Below are 25,390 nucleotides of genomic sequence, written 5' to 3'. Positions count from 1 at the left end.
GCAGTTTAACAAATGTAGGTAAGCATCTGATTTGTTACATTACACCATTTATCACATTGTTTCACATTTGCTGTACCTTTAGGACTTTTCCATCATGTTTCACTTAATATGCAGTGTCTGTTTATTTAGCTGTATATTGAACTCTTCGTTTCCATAGATGAATGCCACTTGGGAAAACCTGAAAAAAACCTGGACAGAACGTTTGGAGAAATTGAGAGATGCGATGTCCAATGCGGTGCAGTATCAGGACACCTTGCAGGTAGATCACTACAACAGTCCCTACTGGATGCTTTATCTGGAAATGTCCAGATTACAGCTCATTGGTTCCCGAACTTAGGCGCAAATAACGTGCAAAAAACAATGCAACACTCAGGGTGCGTTTCTTTGTATTGGACATCAGAGACATAAGACTGTTGCAGTCACATTGGGGGTAATTCAGACCTGATCACACTCTAGCTTTTTTCGCTGCGCTGCAAATAGGTCAGAACTGCGCATGCGTATGGACCACAATGCGCAGGCGTGTCGCTCGGGTTCAAAGCGGATTGCTGCTGTGCGATGGGTTTTACGAAGAATCCATTCACATAGCCGATCGCAAGGAGATTGACAGGAAGAGGGCGTTTGTGGGTGGCAACTGACCGTTTTCTGGAAGTGGTTGGAAAAACGCTGGCATGTCCAGGTGTTTGCAGGGCGGGTGTCTAACGTCCGTTCCGGTCCCGGACAGGCTGAAGTGATCGCAGCTGCTGAGTAAGTCCTGAGCTACTCAGAAACTGCAAATGATCTTTTTGTACCGCTCGTCTGCACATGCCTTCGCACACCTGCACAGCTAAAATACACTCCCCTGTAGGTGACGACTATCTAATTGCTGCGCTGCAAAAAACTGCTAGTGAGCGATCAGGTCTAAATTAGGCCCATTATCTTTAGTTTAATAATTGATACTTAAAGTAACACGGTAAAATATTTCCTCATAAGCCGATGATTGTCAATACTTAGCTTAGAGGCATAGCTAAATGTATTGCTGCTGCATTATATCACTATTCAGTTATACATATGACAATAATCAGAAGCATGATGCAGGTGGCTGAAGAGGGATCTAGCTCAGGAGACTTGTTAGCTATTGCTGGTATCGTGTATCACCCCCATCTAATCTGTTATCTAACACGGGTGTGGTATGCGTGACGCCGGGATCCCGGCAGCGGAAACCCGGCGGGGGTGGCGAGTGCATTAAGCCCTTTATATTCCTACTCTATGGGTGTCGTGGACACCCACAAGTGGGAATAGACCTGGTTGGTCGGCGTGCCGACCGTCGGGATTGTGAGGGGGCGGGATGTAGGGGGAGGTTATGTGACCGTTGGTCTCCTGACCGCCGGTCACATTACTACATCCCATCCAACACAGCTATGGATGAATTTGTATAATGTGTAATGAAGGTTGCCTTGCCAATAAACCAGTGGCACTAGACTTTCTTGCTCTCTCTTCTAGGCAATGTTTGACTGGCTGGATAATGCTGTTATTAAACTGTGCGATATGCCTCCGGTTGGAACCGATCTCAATACAGTGAAAGACCAGCTCAATGAGATGAAGGTAACATTTTTGGGAATAACTTGTACTGCAATAGAAACAGAATGTTTCCTGGTCATATTACTTCAATATTATGTTCTGTTATCAATAGGAGTTTAAGGTGGAGGTTTACCAACAGCAAATTGAAATGGAGAAGTTAAGCCACCAAGGAGAACTGATGTTGAAGAAAGCCATCGATGACACAGATCGGGACATCATTCAGGGACCAATCACCGAGTTGAAACATTTGTGGGAGAATCTTGGAGAGAAGATTACACGCAGACAGGTGAGCAAACTACACACTTCATTGGGACTTTCTTGTGTCCTATTTTTCTCAAATTAGTCTCCTAATGTTTCAAGCAAATCATAGTGCCTGTTTTCCCACAACTTCAACATGACAAATTGGAATGGTTTCTAGTAGATTTTTTTTTTTACTTTATAGAGCCCTATAAAGAGAGCAGTTACTGGAATGTTTTTTTATCACAAGTTTTTTCGTTTGAAAATTATGGGAATCCTACACGTAGCCTCTTTGTATCTGAATATCATAACAGTGTGTTTCTCTTTGCTCAACAGCACAAATTAGAAGCTGCTCTTCTAGCTCTTGGCCAGTTCCAGCATGCACTAGCAGAAGTGATGTCCTGGCTGACACACACAGAGGATATGCTGGATGCTCAGAAACCCATCAGTGGAGATCCTAAGTTCATTGAGGTGGAACTTGCTAAGCACCATGTAAGTCTGTCTGTGTAAGGTTTACAATGTTTCTTAAAGCATGTATGTTACTGTATTAATGAGCAACATAGTGTTTATAGTTCTTTAATTACATACTGTTGTTTTATTATATAGGACAAAGTGGTGTTTTTGTAGTTGTTTTGTACACCCTAGACAGTTTGTTATTTCCTTGACCTTATACTCATGTTTTCATGTGCCTGAGTATTCATACCGTGTTTTGCGCATTCCTTTCATTGGCAGATCTTTTTCCATTGTTACTTCTTCACCCCTAATTTCAGGTTTTAAAGAATGATGTTCTTGCCCATGAGAGCACTGTCCAAACCGTGAAGAAGGCTGGGAATGAGCTGCTGGAGTCGAGTGCTGGAGATGACGCCAACAGCCTGAGAACACGACTGGAAACCATGAACAAGTTGTGGCAGTCTATACTACAGAAAACAGAGGAGAGAGAGCAGCAGTTGGATATGGCTCTTCAGCAGGTTTGTAGTAAAAAGAATTTAGACAGTAAAAATGTGTGGTTCTGTTTTCTGTGCATTCATATTACACACTATAGAATGATGTGATCCAAGAGACATTTGCGTTCTGCTCAAGGATTTTTCAACAGACACTTGTATCTATAGAGACAATTACTGTACATCACAAAATGTTGTTATTAATGATTTTCTCTAACGTCCTAGTGGATACTGGGGAATAGTAGATTACCATGGGGTATAGATCGGGTCCACTAGAGCCTGGCACTTTAAGAAATCAATAATGTGTGCTAGCTCCTCCCCTCTATGCCCCTCCTAGCAGACTCCGTTTAGAAAATGTGCCCAAGGAGCCGGTTTCATTCTGTTGCTCTCCAGATAGTTTTCTTCAGAAATTTCTTTTAGTTTATTATTTTCAGGCAGCACTGGCTGGCAACCAGTCTGCCTGCGTCGTGGGACTTAGTGGGCGGACTGAAAAACCTTCCTTAGAGTTAATAGGTTCGCATCCCCGCTGACAGAACGCTGAGCTCCTAAGGTGATGTTTCTCATACCCCTCAGGTATGAGCCCACGCCGGCAGCATGCCGCCACCCCTAACAGATGGCAGAAAGGTGCGGTGAGTGTTACACCGGGGTCCCGGTTAGCGGGTCCCCGGTGCAAATGGCGGCATGAAGGGACAGTGATCACCCATCTACGGGCCGCAGTGCCCACTGAGTATCCACACTGGCAGCATGGTAAAAGGGGGTTGCGCACTCTCTTTTCTCTAGCATCCATAAGGGATATTGGGGACAGATTTAGTACGATTGGGTATAGACAGGTCCAAAGGAGCCAGTGCACTTTACATTTCTTCAACTGGGTGTGCTGGCTCCTCCCCTCTATGCCCCCTCCCACAGGCAGTTTAGAAAAAAGTGCCTTCAGGAGAGGATGCACACTCTGCAGCTCCAGAGTTTCTCTAACGTCCTAGAGGATGCTGGGGACTCCGTAAGGACCATGGGGATAGACGGGCTCCGCAGGAGACATGGGCACTTTAAAAAAGACTTTGACTCTGGGTGTGCACTGGCTCCTCCCTCTATGCCCCTCCTCCAGACCTCAGTTTGATACTGTGCCCAGTGGAGACTGGGTGCATTTCAGGAGCTCTCTTGAGTGTCCTGTAAAGAAAGCATTTTAGTTAGGTTTTTTATGTTCAGGGAGCCTGCTGGCAACAGACTCATCGAGGGACTGAGGAGAGAGAAACAGACCCACTTCTCTGAGTTTCAGGGCTCTGTTTCTTAGGCTACTGGACACCATTAGCTCCAAAGGGATCGGTACGCAGGTCTCACCCTAGCCGTCCGTCCCAGAGCCGCGCCGCCGTCCTCCTCGCAGAGCCAGAAGATAGAAGCCGGGTGAGTATTGAGGAAAAGACATCAGAGGCGGCAGAAGACACCTTGATCTTCATAGAGGTAACGCACAGCACTGCAGCTGCGCGCCATTGCTCCCATTCACCTCACACACCTCGGTCACTGTAAGGGTGCAGGACGCAGGGGGGGGGCGCCCTGGGCTGCAATATAAACCTCTCCTGTGGCATATGTATATATATACATGTACAGCTGGGCACTGTACATGTATATAAAGAGCCCCTGCCATGTTTTTAAGAAATTTGAGCGGGACAGAAGCCCGCCGCCGAGGGGGCGGGGCTTCTCCCTCAGCACTCACCAGCGCCATTTCTCTATCGTCCTAAGTGGATGCTGGGGTTCCTGAAAGGACCATGGGGAATAGCGGCTCCGCAGGAGACAGGGCACAAAAGTAAAGCTTTTACAGGTCAGGTGGTGTGTACTGGCTCCTCCCCCTATGACCCTCCTCCAGACTTCAGTTAGATTTTTGTGCCCGGCCGAGAAGGGTGCAATTCTAGGTGGCTCTCATAAAGAGCTGCTTAGAGAGTTTAGCTTAGGTTTTTTATTTTACAGTGATTCCTGCTGGCAACAGGATCACTGCAACGAGGGACAGAGGGGAGAAGAAGTGAACTCACCTGCGTGCAGGATGGATTGGCTTCTTGGCTACTGGACATGAAGCTCCAGAGGGACGATCACAGGTACAGCCTGGATGGTCACCGGAGCCACGCCGCCGGCCCCCTCACAGATGCTGAAGCAAGAAGAGGTCCAGAATCGGCGGCTGAAGACTCCTGCAGTCTTCTTAAGGTAGCGCACAGCACTGCAGCTGTGCGCCATTTTCCTCTCAGCACACTTCACACGGCAGTCACTGAGGGTGCAGGGCGCTGGGGGGGGGCGCCCTGGGAGGCAAATGTAAACCTTTAAAAAGGCTAAAAATACCTCACATATAGCCCCAGAGGCTATATGGAGATATTTACCCCTGCCTAAATGTACTAAATAGCGGGAGACGAGCCCGCCGGAAAAGGGGCGGGGCCTATCTCCTCAGCACACGGCGCCATTTTCTGTCACAGCTCCGCTGGTCAGGAAGGCTCCCAGGTCTCTCCCCTGCACTGCACTACAGAAACAGGGTATAACAGAGAGGGGGGGCAAAATAAATGGCAATATATTAATATAAAAGCAGCTATAAGGGAGCACTTAATCATAAGGCTATCCCTGTCATATATAGCGCTTTTTGGTGTGTGCTGGCAGACTCTCCCTCTGTCTCCCCAAAGGGCTAGTGGGTCCTGTCTTCGTATAGAGCATTCCCTGTGTGTCTGCTGTGTGTCGGTACGTGTGTGTCGACATGTATGAGGACGTTATTGGTGTGGAGGCGGAGCAATTGCCAAATATGAGGATGTCACCTTCTAGGGGGTCGACACCAGAATGGATGCCTTATTTGTGGAATTACGGGATAGCGTCAACTCGCTTAAGCAGTCGTTTGCCGACATGAGGCGGCCGGACACTCACTTAGTGCCTGTCCAGGCGCCTCAAACACCGTCAGGGGCTGTAAAACGCCCCTTGCCTCAGTCGGTCGACACAGACCCAGACACAGGCACTGATTCCGGTAGTGAAGGTGACGAATCAACCGTATTTTCCAAAAGGGCCACACGTTATATGATTTTGGCAATAAAGGAGATGTTACATTTAGCTGATACTACAGGTACCACTAAACAGGGTATTATGTGGGGTGTGAAAAAACTACCAGTAGTTTTTACCGAATCAGAAGAATTAAATGACGTGTGTGATGAAGCGTGGGGTGCCCCGATAAAAAACTGCTAATTTCAAAGAAGTTATTGGCTTTATACCCTTTCCCGCCAGAGGTTAGGGAGCGCTGGGAAACACCTCCTAGGGTGGACAAAGCGCTAACACGCTTATCAAAACAAGTGGCGTTACCCTCTCCTGAGACGGCCGCACTTAAAGATCCATCAGATAGGAGGATGGAAAATATCCAAAAAGGTATATACACACATGCAGGTGTTATACTACGACCAGCTATTGCGACTGCCTGGATGTGCAGTGCTGGGGTAGTTTGGTCAGAGTCCCTGATCGAAAATATTGATACCCTGGACAGGGACAATATTTTACTGTCGTTAGAACAAATAAAGGATGCATTTCTTTATATGCGTGATGCACAGAGAGATATCTGCACACTGGCATCACGGGTAAGTGCTATGTCCATTTCGGCCAGAAGAGCTTTATGGACACGACAGTGGACAGGCGATGCGTAGAGGAGTTATTTGGGGTCGGTCTATCGGATTTGGTGGCCACGGCTACGGCCGGGAAATCCACCTTTCTACCTCAAGTCACTCCCCAACAGAAAAAGGCACCGACCTTTCAACCGCAGCCTTTTCGTTCCTTTAAAAATAAGAGAGCAAAGGGCTATTCATATCTGCCACGAGGCAGAGGACGAGGGAAGAGACAGCAACAGGCAGCTCCTTCCCAGGAACAGAAGCCCTCCCCGGCTTCTACAAAAGCCTCAGCATGACGCTGGGGCTTCGCAAGCGGACTCGGGGGAGGTAGGCGGTCGTCTCAAGAATTACAGCGCGCAGTGGGCTCACTCGCAGGTAAATCCCTGGATCCTGCAGATAATATCTCAGGGGTACAGGTTGAAATTAGAGACAGAGCCACCTCGCCGTTTCCTGAAGTCTGCTTTACCAACGTCCCCCTCAGAAAGGGAGACGGTTTTGGAAGCCATTCACAAGCTGTATTCTCAGCAGGTGATAGTCAAGGTACCTCTTCTACAACAAGGGAAGGGGTATTATTCCACTCTTTTTGTGGTACCGAAGCCGGATGGCTCGGTAAGGCCTATTCTAAATCTGAAGTCCTTGAACCTGTACATAAAGAAGTTCAAGTTCAAGATGGAGTCACTCAGAGCAGTGATAAGCGAACCTGGAAGAAGGGGACTTTATGGTATCCTTGGACATCAAGGATGCGTATCTCCACGTTCCAATTACCCCTCACACCAGGGGTACCTCAGGTTCGTTGTACAAAACTGTCACTATCAGTTTCAGACGCTGCCGTTTGGTTTGTCCACGGCACCTCGGGTCTTTACAAAGGTAATGGCCGAGATAATATTTCTTCTTCGAAGAAAAGGCGTATTAATTATCCCATACTTGGACGATCTCCTAATAAGGGCAAGGTCCAGAGAACAGCTAGAGATGGGTTTAGCACTATCTCAAGAGGTGCTAAAGCAGCACGGATGGATTCTGAATATTCCAAAATCCCAATTAATGCCGACAACTCGTCTGCTGTTCCTGGGGATGATTCTGGACACAGTTCAGAAAAGGTTTTTCTTCCCGAAGAAAAAGCCAAGGAGTTATCTGACCTGGTCAGGAACCTCCTAAAACCAGGAAAGGTGTCTGTACATCAATGCACAAGAGTCCTGGGAAAAAATGGTAGCTTCTTACGAAGCAATCCCTTTCGGCAGATTCCATGCAAAGGGATCTGTTGGACAAATGGTCAGGGTCGCATCTTCAGATGCACCTGCGGATAACCCTGTCGCCGAGGACAAGGGTATCCTTTCTGTGGTGGTTGCAGGAGGCTCATCTATTGGAGGGCCGCAGATTCGGCATGCAGGATTGGATCCTGGTGACCACGGGTGCCAGCCAGAGAGGCTGGGGAGCAGTCACACAGGGAAGAAATTTCCAGGGAGTGTGGTCGAGCCTGAAAAAGTCTCTTCACATAAGCATTCTGGAACTAAGAGCAATCTACAATGCTCTAAGCCAGGCGGAACCTCTGCTTCAAGGAAGACCGGTGTTGATCCAGTCGGACAACATCACGGCAGTCGCCCATGTAAACAGACAGGGCGGCACAAGAAGCAGGAGGGCAATGGCAGAAGCTGCCAGGATCCTTCGCTGGGCGGAGAATCACGTGATAGCACTGTCAGCAGTATTCATCCCGGGCGTGGACAACTGGGAAGCAGACTTCATCAGCAGACACGACCTTCACCCGGGAGAGTGGAGACTTCATCCAGAAGTTTTCCACATGCTATTAAACCGTTGGGTAAAACCAATGGTGGACATGATGGCGTCTCGCCTCAACAAAACACTGGACAGGTATTGCGCCAGGTCAAGAGATCCGCAGGCAATAGCTGTGGACGCGCTGGTAACACCTTGGGTGTACCAGTCGGTATATGTGTTTCCTCCTCTGCCTCTCATACCAAAGGTATTGAGGATTATACGGCAAAGTGGAGTAAGACTAGTGGCTCCGGATTGGCCAAGAAGGACTTGGTACCCGGAACTTCAAGAGATGGTCACGGACGATCCGTGGCCTCTACTTCTGAGAAGGGACCTGCTTCAGCAGGGTACTTGTCTTTTTCAAGACTTACCGCGGCTGCGTTTGACGGCATGGCGTTTGAATGCCAGATCCTAAAAGGAAAAGGCATTCCAGAAGAAGTCATTCCTACCTTGATAAAGGCAAGGAAGGAAGTCACCGCGAAGCTTTATCGCCGTATTTGGCGAAAATATGTTGCGTGGTGCGAGCAGCGGAGTGCTCCGATGGAGGAATTTCAACTGGGTCGTTTTCCTACATTTCCTGCAATCAGGATTGTCTATGGGTCTCAAATTGGGATCTATTAAGGTTCAAATTTCGGCCCTATCAATATTCTTCCAAAAAGAATTGGCCTCAGTCCCTGAGGTCCAGATTTTTATCACAGGAGTACTGCATATACAGCCTCCTGTGGTGCCTAAGGTGGCACCGTGGGATCTAAATGTAGTTTTAGATTTCCTCAAATCAAATTGGTTTGAACCACTAAAGAAGGTGGATTTGAAATATCTCACATGGAAAGTGACTATGTTACTGGCCCTGGCTTCGGCCGGGAGAGTATCTGAACTGGCGGCTTTGTTTTATAAAAGCCCTTATTTAATTTTCCATTCGACATAGGGCAGAGCTGCGGACGCGTCCGCATTTTCTCCCTAAGGTGGTATCAGCGTTTCACCTGAACCAGCCTATTGTAGTGCCTGCGGCTACAGACGACTTGAAGGACTCCAAGTTGTTGGACGTTGTCAGAGCCTTAAAAATATACATTTAAAGGACGGCTGGAGTCAGAAAATCTGACTCGCTGTTTATACTGTATGCACCCAACAAGTTGGGTGCACCTGCTTCTAAGCAGTCGATTGCTCGTTGGATTTGTAACAAAATTCAACTTGTACATTCTGTGGCAGGCCTGCCACAGCCTAAATCTGTTAAGGCCCATTCCGCAAGGAAGGTGGGCTCATCTTGGGCGGCTGCCCGAGGGGTCTCGGCATTACTACTCTGCCGAGCAGCTACGTGGTCAGGGGAGAACACGTTTGTAAATTTTTACAAATTTGATACCCTGGCAAAGGAGGACCTGGAGTTCTCTCATTCGGTGCTGCAGAGTCATCCGCACTCTCCCGCCCGTTTGGGAGCTTTGGTATAATCCCCATGGTCCTTTCAGGAACCCCAGCATCCACTTAGGACGATAGAGAAAATAAGAATTTACTTACCGATAATTCTATTTCTCGGAGTCCGTAGTGGATGCTGGGCGCCCATCCCAAGTGCGGATTATCTGCAATACTTGTACATAGTTATTGTTAACTAATTCGGGTTATTGTTTAGGAAGCCATCTTTCAGAGGCTCCTCTGTTATCATACTGTTAACTGGGTTTAGATCACAAGTTGTACGGTGTGATTGGTGTGGCTGGTATGAGTCTTACCCGGGATTCAAAATCCTCCCTTATTGTGTACGCTCGTCCGGGCACAGTACCTAACTGGAGTCTGGAGGAGGGTCATAGGGGGAGGAGCCAGTACACACCACCTGACCTGTAAAAGCTTTACTTTTGTGCCCTGTCTCCTGCGGAGCCGCTATTCCCCATGGTCCTTTCAGGAACCCCAGCATCCACTACGGACTCCGAGAAATAGAATTATCGGTAAGTAAATTCTTATTTTTTCTCCACAGCACCGCTGAGAGGAAGCTCCCCGGACTCTCCCCTGCTTAACACACGGTGAAAGAAGGGTTTTAAAGTAGAGGGGGGGCACATAATTGGTGCATATACATAACAAAAGCGCTACTGGGTAAACATACTGTGTTTTTTCCTGGGTCATATAGCGCTGGGGTGTGTGCTGGCATACTCTCTGTCTCTCCAAAGGGCCTGGTGGGGAACCTGTCTTCAGAAAAGACCTTCCCTGTGTGTGTGTGTGTGTGTGTGTGTGTGTGTGTGTGTGTGGTGTGTCGGTACGCGTGTGTCGACATGTCTGAGATTGAAGGCTCACCTAAGGAGGAGGGGGAGTGTATGAATGTTAGGTCTCCGTCGGCAGTGCCGACACCTGACTGGATGGATATGTGGAATGTTTTAAGTGCTAATGTTAATTTATTGCACAAAAGATTAGACAAAGCTGAAGCTGAGGTACAGTCAGGGAGTCAACCCATGCCTGTCCCAATGTCGCCTGGACCTTCGGGGTCTCAGAAGCGCCCACTATCCCAAATAGTTGACACAGATACCGACACGGATTCAGACTCCAGTACGATGATGCAAAATTACAGCCAAAGGTGGCTAAATGTATTCGATATATGATTATCGCAATAAAAGATGTTTTGCATATCACTGAGGAACCCCCTGTCCCTGACACGAGGGTACACCTGTATAAGGGGAAGAAACCTGAGGTCACCTTTCCCTCCTCACATGAGCTGAACGAATTATGCGAAAAAGCGTGGGAAACTCCAGACAAAAAACTGCAGATTCCCAAAAGGATTCTAATAGCGTATCCTTTCCCGTCGCAGGACAGAATACGGTGGGAATCCTCCCCTAGGGTAGACAAAGCTTTGACGCGCTTATCAAAAAAGATAGCGCTGCCATCCCAAGATACGGCTACCCTCAAGGATCCTGCTGACCGCAAGCAGGAGGTTACCTTGAAGTCCATTTACTCACATTCTGGTACGTTACTCAGACCGGCTATTGCGTCGGCCTGGGTTTGTAGTGCTGTAGCAGCATGGACAGATTCCGTATCAGCGGATATTGAGACCCTTGATAAGGATACCATTTTAATGACCCTGGGGCATATAAAAGATGCTGTCTTATATATGAGGGATGCTCAAAGAGACATTAGTTTACTGGGTTCCAGGATAAACGCTATGTCTATTTCTGCTAGGCGTGTCTTATGGACCCGGCAGTGGTCAGGTGATGCCGACTCCAAGAGACATATGGAGTTGTTGCCTTACAAGGGTGAGAAATTGTTTGGAGAGGGCCTCTCGGACCTCGTCTCCACGGCTACGGCAGGTAAATCAAATTTTTTGCCATATATTCCCTCACAATCTAAGAAAGCGCCTCATTATCAAATGCAGTCCTTTCGTTCCAATAAAAGCAAGAGAGTACGTGGATCGTCCTTTCTTGCCAGAGGTAAGGGCAGAGGGAAAAAGCTGCACAACACAGCTAGTTCCCAGGAACAGAAGTCCTCCCCGGCCTCTGCAAAATCCACACATGACGCTGGGGCTCCCCTGAGGGAGTCCGCTCCAGTGGGGGCACGTCTTCGACTGTTCAGCCACATCTGGGTTCACTCACAGGTGGATCCCTGGGCAATAGAAATTGTTTCCCAGGGCTACAAGCTGGAATTCGAAGAGGTGCCTCCTCGCCGGTTTTTCAAATCGGCCCTACCGACTTTCCCCCTGGAAAGGGAGATAGTGTTACATGCGATTCGCAAATTGTGTCTTCAACAAGTGGTGGTAGAGGTTCCCCTGCTTCAAAGAGGGAAGGGGTACTACTCAACTCTGTTTGTGGTCCCGAAACCGGACAGTTCGGTCAGACCCATTTTGAATTTAAAATCCCTGAACCTTTACTTAAAACGGTTCAAGTTCAAGATGGAATCGCTCAGAGCGGTCATCGCCAGCCTGGAAGGGGGAGATTTTATGGTATCTCTGTACATAAAGGATGCATACCTGCATGTTCCCATATATCCTCCTCATCAGGCGTACCTGAGATTTGCGGTACAGGATTGTCATTACCAATTTCAGACGTTGCCGTTTGGGCTTTCCACGGCCCCGAGAATTTTCACCAAGGTAATGGCGGAAATGATGGTGCTCCTGCGCAAGCAGGGTGTCACAATCATCCCGTACTTGGACGATCTCCTCATAAAAGCGAGTTCACGGGAGAAGTTGCTGAACAGCGTATCACTTTCACTGAATGTGTTACAGCGACACGGCTGGATTATCAATATTCCAAAGTCCCAGCTGAATCCTACAACTCGTCTGCCCTTCTTGGGCATGATTCTGGACACAGACCAGAAGAGGGTTTTTCTTCCGACAGAAAAAGCGCAGGAACTCATGACTCTAGTCATGAACCTGTTGAAGCCAAAACAAGTGTCAATACGTCATTGCACTCAAGTCCTGGGAAAAATGGTGGCGACATACGAAGCCATTCCCTACGGCAGATTCCATGCAAGGACCTTCCAATGGGACCTATTGGACAAATGGTCCGGGTCACATCTGCAAATGCATCAGCGGATCACCCTGTCCCCCAGGGCCAGAGTATCTCTCCTGTGGTGGCTGAAAAGTGCTCACCTTCTAGAGGACCGCAGGTTCGGCATTCAGGACTGGATCCTGGTGACCACGGACGCGAGCCTCCGAGGTTGGGGAGCAGTCACACAGGGAAGAAATTTCCAAGGCCTTTGGTCAAGTCAAGAGACTTGTCTTCACATCAACATCCTGGAACTAAGGGCCACATACAACGCCCTATGTCAAGCGGAGATCTTACTTCGCGATCGACCAGTTCTGATCCAGTCAGACAACGTCACCGCAGTAGCTCATGTAAACCGCCAAGGCGGCACAAGGAGCAAAGTGGCAATGGCGGAAGCCACCAGAATTCTTCGCTGGGCGGAAAATCATGTAAGCGCTCTGTCAGCAGTGTTCATTCCGGGAGTAGACAACTGGGAAGCAGACTTCCTCAGCAGACACGACCTGCATCCGGGAGAGTGGGGACTTCATCAGGAAGTCTACGAGCAGATTGCAAGTCGGTGGGGACTGCCCCAAATACACATGATGGCGTCCCATCTCAACAAAAAGCTACAGAGGTATTGGGCCAGGTCAAGAGACCCTCAGGCGGTAGCTGTGGACGCCCTAGTGACACCGTGGGTGTTCCAGTCGGTCTATGTTTTTCCTCCTCTTCCTCTCATACCCAAGGTGTTGAGGATAATAAGAAAAAGAGGAGTGAGAACAATACTCATTGTTCTGGATTGGCCACGAAGGACCTGGTATCCGGATCTGCAGGAAATGCTCACAGAAGATCCGTGGCCTCTTCCTCTAAGGCAGGACCTGTTAAAACAAGGTCCCTGTCTGTTCCAAGACTTACCGCGGCTGCGTTTGACGGCATGGCGGTTGAATGCCGGATCCTAGCGGAAAAAGGTATTCCGGATGAGGTTATTCCTACGCTAATAAAGGCTAGGACGGATGTGACAGCTAAACATTATCACTGTATATGGTGAAAATATGTTTCTTGGTGTGAGGCCAGGAATGCTCCTACGGAAGAATTCCATCTAGGCCGTTTTTTTCACTTCCTACAAACTGGAGTGGATTTGGGCCTAAAATTAGGCTCCATTAAAGTTCAGATTTCGGCTTTATCCATTTTCTTTCAAAAGGAATTGGCCTCTTTACCTGAAGTACAGACTTTTGTGAAGGGAGTACTACATATTCAGCCTCCATTTGTGCCTCCGGTGGCGCCTTGGGACCTTAACGTGGTGTTAAGTTTCCTTAAGTCACATTGGTTTGAACCACTTAAAACAGTGGAGTTGAAATATCTCACTTGGAAGGTGGTCATGTTGTTAGCCTTGGCTTCGGCTAGGCGAGTTTCGGAATTGGCGGCTTTATCACATGAAAGCCCCTATCTGGTTTTCCATATGGATAGAGCGGAATTGCGGACCCGTCCTCAATTCCTACCTAAGGTGGTCTCATCCTTTCATATGAACCAACCTATTGTCGTGCCTGTGGCTACACGTGACTTGGAGGATTTCGAGTCCCTTGTTGTGGTCAGGGCTTGAAAATTTACGTGGCCAGAACGGCTAGGATCAGAAAAACAGAAGCACTGTTTGTCCTGTATGCAGCCAACAAGGTTGGCGGCCCTGCTTCAAAGCAGACTATTGCTCGCTGGATCTGTAACACGATTCAGCAGGCGCACTCTATGGCAGGATTGCCGTTACCGAAATCGGTTAAGGCCCATTCCACTAGGAAGGTGGGTTCGTCTTGGGCGACTGCCCGAGGGGTCTCGGCACTACAGCTGTGCCGAGCTGCTACTTGGTCGGGGTCAAACACCTTTGCAAAGTTCTATAAGTTTGATACCCTGGCTGAGGAGGACCTCCTGTTTGCTCAATCGGTGCTGCAGAGTCATCCGCACTCTCCCGTCCGTTTGGGAGCTTTGGTATAATCCCCATGGTCCTTACGGAGTCCCCAGCATCCTCTAGGACGTTAGAGAAAATAAGATTTTAAACCTACCGGTAAATCTTTTTCTCGTAGTTCGTAGAGGATGCTGCGCGCCCGTCCCAAGTGCGGACTACTTCTGCAAGACTTGTATATAGTTTTGCTTACATAAGGGTTATGTTATAGTTTTCATCGGTCTCCGACTGATGCTATGTTGTTTTTTCATACTGTTAACTGGTTAGTTTATCACAAGTTATACGGTGTGATTGGTGTGGCTGGTATGAATCTTGCCCTTGGATTAACAAAAATCCTTTCCTCGTACTGTCCGTCTCCTCTGTGCACAGTTTCTCTAACTGAGGTCTGGAGGAGGGGCATAGAGGGAGGAGCCAGTGCACACCCAGAGTCAAAGACTTTCTTAAAGTGCCCATGTCTCCTGCGGAGTCCGTCTATCCCCATGGTCCTTACGGAGTCCCCAGCATCCTCTACGGACTACGAGAAAAAAATTTACCGGTAGGTTTAAAAAATTTTTTTTTTTTCTTCATTTTCATTTAAAACTTTTGTTTGTTTCGGTATGCTGTTTGGGCAACAGAGTCCAGAGCCTTCTTGGCTGGCAGCTATAAAAACTATGATGTCAAATAGGTCATCTCAGCTCACTGCCAATGCCAATAAAACACAAGAACTGGAACAAGCAGTGGCTAACCTGACTGCTAAGGCTGATGCTTCCCATTCCCCGCTGTCTACAGGTGCACAAAAACATGCTTTACCTGCAATCCTATCAGATTCTGATGATGATGTACAGGTGGATGGGGATGATGGGGATCCACTTAGTGGGGATTGCACCCCTACACAGGGTATAGAACCCCTCATATTGGCTATACGGGATGTGTTAAAGCTCCCTGGAGGACGCTACTAATCACCAGTCATTTTTCCTTCCACAAGACAAACTGACTGTCACCTTTCCTGATTCCAGAGAGTTGGATGATTTATTTAGATTAGCCTGGAAAAATATCAGGTGTCCAAAAGGTTTTTTAAATGCCTTCCCATTTGCCCCTGAAGGCAGGAAATTCTGGGAAGAATTTCCAGCAGTAGACGTCTCTGTCTCTCTCCTTTCTAACAAGGTGGTGCTTCCTGCTCCGGGCTCTTTTACGGTAAAGGACCCGGGGGATAGGAAAATAGAGACCACGCTAAAATCTATTTACACTGCTGCAGGTGTAGCTCAAAGGCCGCTCATTGCTGGTTGCTGGATGACACATGCCATTCATACGTGGGCTACTCAGATTTAGGAGGGTCTTTCGGGTGATATGACCTTGGTTACTACTGTAACTTTCCTGAAACACATTCAGGACACGGCGAGAGTCCTCTGTGACTCCCTTAAAGAGATTGGCAATATAAATGCCAGAACCACTGCTATGGCTGTGTCTGCACGCAGGGCCATATGGTTGCGTCAATGGATTGCAGACGCTGATTCCAAACATAATGTGGAATCTCCTCCCTTCACAGGTGAATGGCTCTTTGGAGGTGAATTGGACGCATCGATCTCTAAAGCTACTGCTGGTAAATCCACGTTTCTCCCTTCAGGTGCTCCGCCTGCTAGGCGTACCTACCCGGGACCGTCTACTCAGTCCTTTCAGTCCTCCAGATTTCGATCTAGGGCCCGGGGTGCCTCCAATAAAGCTAGAGGCTCCAGAGGTAAGCCTAAAAAAACAGACGTTGCCGGCTCTCAGGAACAGAGCACCAGTTCAGCTTCCACAAAGACTTCGGCATGACGGTGCCCACCCACCCTGAGGGGACCTCGTGGTGGGAGCTCGGTTACGTCACTACAGCCACATCTGAGACGGTTCCTGCCAAGATGCCTGGCTAAGGGACCTTGATTCCTCAGGGTTACAAGTTGGAGTTTGACGGTGCTCCTCCCCAACAGTTTTTTTCAAATCAGGCTTGCCAGTTTTGGAAAATATGCGTGTTACGCTACTACTGGCCATCGACAAGTTGGTCCAGTCCCAGGTCATTGTTCCAGTACCTGCTACAGCATGGACAAGGTTACTACTCTAGTCTGTTTGTAGTGCCAAAACCAGACGGGTCTGTGAGACCCATTTTGAATCTGAAGTCCTTGAATCCTTATCTGAAGGTTTTCAAATTCAAGATGGAATCTTTGAGAGCTGTGATCGCAGGCCTGGAACAACAAGAATTCCTCGTGTCCCTGGATATCAAGGAAGCCTACCTATCCCGATTTGGCCTCATCGGGAATATCTGTGATTCGCCCTACTGAACGATCACTACCAGTTTCAAGCGTTGCCCTTCAACCTGTCTACATCTCCGAGAGTGTTCACGAAGGTGATGGCAGAAATGACGTTCCAGCTCACAGTCCAGGGGGTCAACATTGTCCCTTACCTGGACGATCTCCTGATAAAAGCAAGTTCCAGGGAGCTTCTACTGCTCCATATAGATCGCACTGTCGAACTTCTGTCTCACCATGGGTGGATCCTCAATCTACAGAAGTCTCAACTGGAACCATCTCAAAGGCTCCTGTTTCTGGGTATGATACTGGATACTGTAGCTCAGCGAGTGTTCCTCCCAGAGGACAAGGTGAGAACACTTCAAGAGATGGTTCGCATAGTTCTCTGACCTGCTCGAGTTTCCATTAATCTTTGCATAAAAGTGTTGGGAAAAATGGTAGCCTCGTACGAGGCGATACAGTTCGGCAGGTTCCATGCCAATTGGACATCCTGAACAAGTGGTCCGGTTCACATCTTCAGATGCACCGGATGATTCAGCTGCCACCCCAGGCCAGGATTTCCCTCCTGTGGTGGTTACAGTCTTCCAACCTGCTGGAAGGTCGACGTTTCGGGATTCAGGATTGGATCTTCCTCACGATGGATGGGGAGCTGTCTCCCAGGGGGCGCAGTTCCAGGGCAGGTTGTCTGCCCAAGAGGCCCTACTTCCACTCAATATTCTGGAACTTCGGGCTGTCTACAATGCTCTGATTCAGGCCTCCCCTCTACTCAGGGATAAGGCATTCCAGGTTCAGTCGGACCACACCACGGCAGTGCCATACATCAATCGACAGGGAGGGACAAAAAGCAGGGCCTGCATGCGAGAAGTGTCAAAAGTACTTTTTTCTCTGGGCAGAAAGAAATGCAAGAGCGCTGTACGCAGTTTTCATTCCAGGAGTGAAAAACTGTGAAGCGGACTTCCTGAGTCGCCACGACCTCCACCCCGGGGAGTGGGGATTACATCCTCAGGTGTTTCAACAGATTGTCGACAGGTGGGGATACCCGCAGATCGGCATGATGGCGTCTCGCCTCAACAAGAAGCTTCGCTGCTACTGTTCGCGAACCAGGAACCCTCAGGCGAGTGCAGTGGATGCACTGACGTCTCCTTGGCCTTAAGGTCTACCTATTCCCTCCGATTCCGTTGATCCCAAGGGTGCTCCAATGGATCGGACCAAGCAATCCTGATCACGCCTGATTGTTACGCAACTCTTCTGGACATGTCCATAGAAGACCCTTGGCTTCTGCCGCTAAGAAAGGATCTTCTCCAGCAGGAACCGTTCGTCTACCCGGACTTACAGCGGCTTCGTTTTATGGCATGGAAGTTGAGCGAAATATCCTAGCTCACAAAGGGCTTTCCAAAAAGGTCATTGCCACTATGATGCAAGCCAGAAAACCTGTGACGTCTAAACATTACCATTATATCTGGAGGAGATATGTCTCTTGGTGCGAGGGACGCACGTATCCGCCTGCGGAGTTTCACTTGGGACGTTTCCTGCAGGCTGGTGTGGATAAGGGCTTACGTCTGGGTTCCGTTAAGGTCCAGATTTCAGCTCTCTCAGTTTTCTTTCAGAAAAAAATTGACTGTTGCCAGAAGTTCAGATCTTCTTGCAAGGGGTACTCCACATACAACCCCCCTTTGTGCCGCCTACAGCACCCTGGGCTTTGGATGTAGTGTTGACATTTCTACAGTCCTCCTGGTTGGAGCCTTTGATGACGGTAGAAGAGAAGTATCTCACATGGAAGACAGTGATGCTATTGGCCCTTCTGTTAGACGCATCTCAGAATTGGGGGCCTTATCGTGTAAAAGTCCCTACTTGGTCTTTTACGAGGACAGAGCGGAGCTCCGGAATAGACAGCAGTTCCTGCCGAAGGTTGACTCCGCATTCCACCTGAATCAACCTATTGTGGTTCCGTCCTGTTCTGACGCTTTGGCTCCTCCGGAGCCTTTGTATGTTGTGCGTGCTTTGAAGATCTATGTCAGGCACACAGCTCGGGTCAGAAAGACGGATTCCTTATTCGTGCTTTATGATGCGCAGAAAAAGGGTTGTCCTGCTTCAAAGCAGATCATTGCTCGTTGGATTAAGCTTACTATCCAACAGGCCTATGTGTTTGCAGCCTTACCTGTTCCTCAGTCTCTGAAGGCCCACTCTACAAGGTCAGTGGGCTCTTCCTGGTTGGCTACCCGGGGAGCCTCGGCCTTGCAACTATGCCGAGCGGATACCTGGTCGGGGAAGAACACTTTTGTGAATTTCTACAAATTTGATACCCTGGCCAAAGAGGATACCCAGTTTGGACAGGCGGTGCTACAGTCTCCGCACGTTCCCGCCCATTCTGGAAGCTTTGGGACATCCCCATCATACTAATTCTGTCCCCAATATCCCTTATGGATGCTAGAGAAAATTGGATTTTAAATACCTACTGGTAAATCCTTTTCTCGTAGCCCGCCTCTGTGCGGTGACTTCTTGCAGGTTATCTGTTCTGTGTTTCCTGTTTAGCTGTTGCTGTTTTCCTGTTGCCAACCATTGCTGGTCAGGTTATGTTATGGTGTGTTGGTATGAAAATTTCACCACACAGTCATGTTTCCTTCTCTCAAGTATGTCCTTTCTCCTTCGGGCACTGTTTTACCTATAACTGCCTGTGGGAGGGGGCATAGAGGGGAGGAGCCAGCACACCCAGTTGAAGAAATTTAAAGTGCACTGGCTCCTTTGGACCCATCTATACCCCATCGTACTAAGTCTGTTCCCAATATCCCTTAAGGACTACGAGAAAAGGATTTACCGGTAGGTATTTAAAATCCTATTTTTACACAAATAATGGAGTAAGCCAGTATAAATAAACTGCAGGGACCGCGCGCCATTATGGGGGCGGCGCTTCCCGGAGATCGGGACCAGAGGCTAAACGGCGCCATTTCCTGCTGCTGCTGCTGCTGATTTGACAGGCTGCCTGCGGAGACTGCTCCTCCACAGGACCCACTGAATCACCATTGTAACTGGTACCAGAGGGTTATAGTGAAGGGGGGAGCACATAGTCAGTGGTTAAACCGCTGTGTGGAAATTTACACATAATTGACGCCCAGCGGGGCGCTACTCGGTCTGTGGTGTGGTGTGCTGGTCCCAATCCTCTCTGTGTCACTCCATTCAGGGGGTCTGGCATAAGTGTGCTATTTCACTAATACTGCACTGTGTTTCATACTAATCTGGGTGTTTTCTTCTCAAGCATGTCTGCAAATAAGTCTGTGTGTACTTTATGCAAGGCTAGAGTTACACCTACCTCACAGGGGTCCCTAATGTGTACCCTATGCTCACTACCTTCACAGGGTAGTAATTTGCAGGAACCTGAGTGGGTTGAATCATATAAAACTATGATTACCAGTATTCAGAGTTAGCCACGGCTAAATAAGAAAGACAGACCCTGAAACAAACTATGTACACGTTTATGTTAGTTGCTGCCGACCACAGGCAGGCTCCTCAACCCCCCCTGTTGTTCTCTCATAAACGCACTCTCCCACAATTATTGCAATCTGACTCTGATTCTGAACTAGCAAAGTTTGATGAAGGAGGTGCTGAGGTGGGTGAGGATAATTCCCTGTCCCAAGGTGTTGAGGCCCTCATTTATGCTATTTAGGGAGGTGCTCAATATCCCAGATAAGGAGGAAGAACAGACAGAGGATTTGTTTTTTAAAGTGAAACCAAAGTCCTCTGCAACCTACTCGGTTTCTAAAGAATTAGATTCCCTGGCTAAGGCAGCATGGATAAATCCTGACAAGAAATTTATTACCCCTAAACGGGTGCTAAATTAATTTCCTTTCCCTGCAGAGGATAGAAAAATCTGGGAAATCCCACCAACAGTGGATACCTCTGTGTCCAGGCTGTCATGTAAGATTGTTTCTCTAACGTCCTAGTGGATGCTGGGGACTCCGTAAGGACCATGGGGAATAGACGGGCTCCGCAGGAGACTGGGCACTCTAAGAAAGATTTAGTACTACTGGTGTGCACTGGCTCCTCCCTCTATGCCCCTCCTCCAGACCTCAGTTAGAATCTGTGCCCGGACAGAGCTGGGTGCATTTTAGTGAGCTCTCCTGAGCTTGCTAATAAGAAAGTATTTTAGTTAGGTTTTTTTTATTTTCAGAGAGCTTCTGCTGGCAACAGACTCTCTGCTACGTGGGACTGAGGGGAGAGAAGCAAACCTACTAACTGCGGCTAGGTTGCGCTTCTTAGGCTACTGGACACCATTAGCTCCAGAGGGTTCGAACACAGGATCTTAACCTTGGTCGTCCGTTCCCGGAGCCGCACCGCCGTCCCCCTCGCAGAGCCAGAAGACAGAAGCCGGCGGGTGAAGCAAGAAGACATCAAAATCGGCGGCAGAAGACTCCTGTCTTCATATGAGGTAGCGCACAGCACTGCAGCTGTGCGCCATTGCTCCCACACTACCCACACACTCCGGTCACTGTAGGGTGAGGGCGCAGGTGGAGGGCGCCCTGGGCAGCAATTATGATACCTCTTGGCAAAAGTAACATATATACAGCTGGGCACTGTATATATGTATGAGCCCCCGCCATTATTTTTACACAGAAAGCGGGACAGAAGCCCGCCGCTGAGGGGGCGGGGCTTCTTCCTCAGCACTCACCAGCGCCATTTTCTCTCCACAGCTCCGCTGAGAGGAAGCTCCTCAGGCTCTCCCCTGCAGTCTCAAGGTAGAAAGAGGGTAAAAAGAGAGGGGGGGGCACATAAATTTAGGCGCATTAATCATATATACATCAGCTACTGGGTAAACACTAAGTTACTGTGTAATTCCTGGGTTATATAGCGCTGGGGTGTGCTGGCATACTCTCTCTCTGTCTCTCCAAAAGGCCTGGTGGGGGTCCTGTCTTCATATAGAGCATCCCCTGTGTGTGTGGTGTGTCGGTACGTGTGTGTCGACATGTTTGACGAGGAGGGCTATGTGGAGGCAGAGCAGGTGCAGATGGATGAGGTGTCTCCGACGACGGCGCCGACACCTGATTGGATGGATATGTGGAAGGGGTTAAATGATAATCTAAACTCCTTGCATAAAAGGTTGGATAAAGCTGAAGCCTTGGGACAGTCGGGGTATCAGCCCATGCCTGATCCTACAGCGCAGAGGCCGTCAGGGTCTCAGAAGCGCCCACTATCCCAAATTGTTGACACAGATATCGACACGGATTCTGACTCCAGTATCGATGGCGATGATGCAAAATTGCAGCCTAAAATGGCTAAAGCCATCCGCTACATGATTATAGCAATGAAGGATGTATTGCACATATCAGAGGTAAACCCTGTCCCTGACACGAGGGTTTATATGTTTGGGGAGAAAAAGCAAGAGGTGACTTTTCCCCCTTCACATGAGTTAAATGAGTTATGTGAAAAAGCGTGGGATTCTCCTGATAAGAAAGTGCTGATTTCCAAAAGGTTACTTATGGCGTACCCTTTCCCGCCAACGGACAGGTTGCGCTGGGAGTCCTCCCCTAGGGTAGACGAGGCTCTGACGCGCTTATCTAAGAAGGTGGCCCTACCGTCACAGGATACGGCCTCCCTAAAGGATCCTGCGGATAGGAAGCAGGAAGGTATTCTGAAGTCTGTTTATACACATTCCGGTACCATACTGAGGCCGGCAATTGCGTCGGCCTGGATGTGTAGTGCTGTAGCAGCATGGACAGATACTCTGTCTGAGGAACTGGATACCTTGGACAAGGATACTATTTCTCTTTCATCCATCTGGGGGACGCTGCGCACTTACTGATGGGTTAGAGGTGTGTGGTTGTGGAGTTTGGCACAGAACTATTAAAACCTGACTCCTCCCCCCTCTAACCCCTCCCATCTCCTTCCTGTCTAGCCAGCACCTCAGTTTTAGTTTTGTGCCTTGGAGGACAGGCACAGTTTTTCTTGGTCTTAGTTTTTAGTTAGGTTTTATTTGCTCTTGTTTGTTTTTGTTTTTCTAATATGCTTAGTCCCTGTTCACAGGTGACAAGCATGTTGTGAGTGAGGTTAGATAGATAGATACAGTCCTCACTCACCCTGCCTCTGGAACAGTCACCATGCCAGCGGCCTCTGGGACTTTCCTTTACCAGATCAACTCTGAGGAGGCTTCTAATTCAGGTAGGACAAGTAACCTGCTCTGGCAGCGTTTTCTATTGTCCCCGCTATTACCCTCCCCCTCACAGTACAGCCTGGGTGTTTGCTAGCGGCTTCCAAGCGCCACTGAGCGGAGGTTCATAGTCCTCGAGCGGAAGGTCAGAGCTCTCACCACTGCTTTATGCCGCTTGCTGTCTGTGTTACACAAACAGCAGCGGGACCATAGTGGTAGGGGAGCGGGTGAGCCGCTAGCCGCGGCTGTCCCATTATTGAAGAGCGCAACGGGTCCTTTAACTGAAGGGGATCTACAACAATTGGCGGTCTCTTGCTTCCCGCCACTGCTGTTACCGCTCTGGCTGCCGTACTGCTCCGCTAGCAACAAGGTGGCAGACTCTAACAGCAGCTGCCGTTTTAACACCCACACACACACACACTTTCTTAATGAAGCTGCACAGCATCCTAAGCAGGGATAGGGAATTTTCAACACGGCCCATCTCACCCTGTTAAGTATACAGGCGGGGATTAGACGATATAGATATATTTATATGTTCTGGGTTAGATCAGTACTCTGCATCAACCTTTTCACACAAACTGTCAGAATTTTCGCACAGCCTATCTGAGAGGTTTACAGGCGGGAATTAAATAGTATATGTTACACTGCCAACCCAGAGGTCCTAGGTTCAATTCCACTATGGGCTGCAGTTATAGTTGTTCATTTGTGTATTTACTGTGGATTTACACCATAGCCAGTAAACCTGTCAAACCTGCAAAGAGAAGACAGGTTCAGTAGTTCCCTTTATATGTTACCTATGGGGTTCCATACTCTCAAAAGGTAGCACGGACCCAGGTACCATCTGTAGTTCAGGGACGCCAGTTGCGGAGCAAACGGGTAGCTCCACAGATCACTATTTGCCAATGTGGGCAAGACACAGGGCAGATGCCATGGCTGACTTGTGTCACTCTGGGTTGGACACAGCTCCAGGGGAGTCAGCCAGACCCCCCTTGAGCCAGATCTATGGTTAGGTGTCTTTCTGATTTCGGTACTCTGCATAACCCTTTTATTTATATTGATTGTCAGGGTACCTTAAGACAAATGGCACAGTCTCCGTGATACCGTGTAGTGCAGTCTAATGGATCTACAGATCAGTCTTTCTCTATGTGGGCCAGGAACATGGCCGCTACTATAGCTGATTTATATTTCTCAGACTCGTATACACATTTTGCAAACCTTTAAAAGACTCTTGGCTTAAGCCAAGTTCACGCTTTCAGGTTCTTTCAAAAAACATTGAAATTAAGATTTCTATATCCTTTTGCAAAAGAGGATTCAAAATTCTGGGAAACTGCTCCGTAGGCGGATGCTCCTAATTCTCATTTGGTGAAGGCTACAGTAATCCCTGTGGTACAATCAATGACATTGAAAGATCCAATGGATAGGACGACTGAGGCGTTTCTTAAATCTATTTTTACCTTAACAGGTACTTCTCTGCATCGAGTCCTCGCTGGCGCCTGGGCCATTAAGGGCTAGCTTAAGTGGTATTTGGCATGCAGTTTGACGACTCATTGGAGGCTATTCGGCTAGCTGAACAAATTTCTGAGGCTCTCACTTATGCTGATGAGGCCTTGTTGAACTCGGCCTTGCTATGGCCGCGTGTATCTGCTCTAGCGGATACAACGAGGCGTTCACTCTGGCTTCATATTTGTGACGCTGACTCTGAGTCAAAACAGAGATTGAGTGCCGTTCAGTTGAAGGAGAATTCCTTTTTGATCCGGAACTTATGAACATGGTAGCCGTTCAGCAGTGGCTCTCATAGCCCAGAGGAAATTCACTCTGCACTGCATACAGCAGGTCGTAGGTTCGAATCCAATGTGCCCCCAGGGTTTATTTAGTATACTATTGTATTTACATGCACCCCGCAGGCGGGCAGTCAAGCTTACCAACAAGCCTGCAGCATGATGCGGGGAGGTCTCCGGAGGGATCCTTGGTGGTGGACTACAGTACAAACAAATGTGGCTCCTGTCACAACCGGATCGGTGGGTGATGGGGGTCATAACCCGGGGCTTACATTTTAGATCTCGAGGAACCTGTACCAGCCCGCTTTTTCATCCACTTATTTATTTATTTATTTATTTAAAAAATAAAATAAAATTTAAGGCATGGAGTAATTCTTTCAGTTCCCAAACTTCAACGCGGTCAGGGTTTTTTTACCCTAGTCTTTTTCTCATAAACAACCGTGTGGTTAGTTTCGACCCATTTGAAATCTAAAATGCCTGAATCTCTCCATCCAGAAATTCAAGACGGAATCGATGCGTCCAATCTTCGCCGCCTGGACCTGGAGGAGTATTTCTGATCTATCGACGCGTACCTCCATGTTCCAATTGGTCGGGTCCTCAACATCTGTTGAGGTTCGCACTAGAGCCTTGACATTTCCAGTGTCAAGTTGTTCCTTTCGGTCCTTCCACCGCCCCTCAAGTATTTACAAAATATTGGGTCACGTAGTGACGATCCTCGGATGTCAGG

At 48.5% G+C, this 25,390-nt stretch overlaps 1 protein-coding gene across 19 annotated transcripts in view; it reads left to right on the top strand.

Moving 5' to 3' along the window:
- MACF1 (microtubule actin crosslinking factor 1) overlaps positions 1 to 25,390 on the top strand; it is a 564,002-nt gene that overhangs the window by 433,101 nt on the left and 105,511 nt on the right. For all 19 annotated transcript variants that reach the window (XM_063954114.1, XM_063954106.1, XM_063954121.1 and 16 more), the window contains 5 exons: positions 158 to 259; positions 1,480 to 1,581; positions 1,670 to 1,843; positions 2,131 to 2,286; positions 2,565 to 2,762. In XM_063954114.1, the coding sequence (XP_063810184.1) occupies positions 158 to 259; positions 1,480 to 1,581; positions 1,670 to 1,843; positions 2,131 to 2,286; positions 2,565 to 2,762 (732 nt within the window). The remainder of the gene's footprint in view (positions 1 to 157; positions 260 to 1,479; positions 1,582 to 1,669; positions 1,844 to 2,130; positions 2,287 to 2,564; positions 2,763 to 25,390) is intronic.

The sequence above is a fragment of the Pseudophryne corroboree genome, chromosome 2, assembly GCF_028390025.1.
Source record: "Pseudophryne corroboree isolate aPseCor3 chromosome 2, aPseCor3.hap2, whole genome shotgun sequence".
NCBI lineage: Eukaryota > Metazoa > Chordata > Amphibia > Anura > Myobatrachidae > Pseudophryne > Pseudophryne corroboree.
This window is presented reverse-complemented; position numbering and strand designations above follow the sequence as displayed.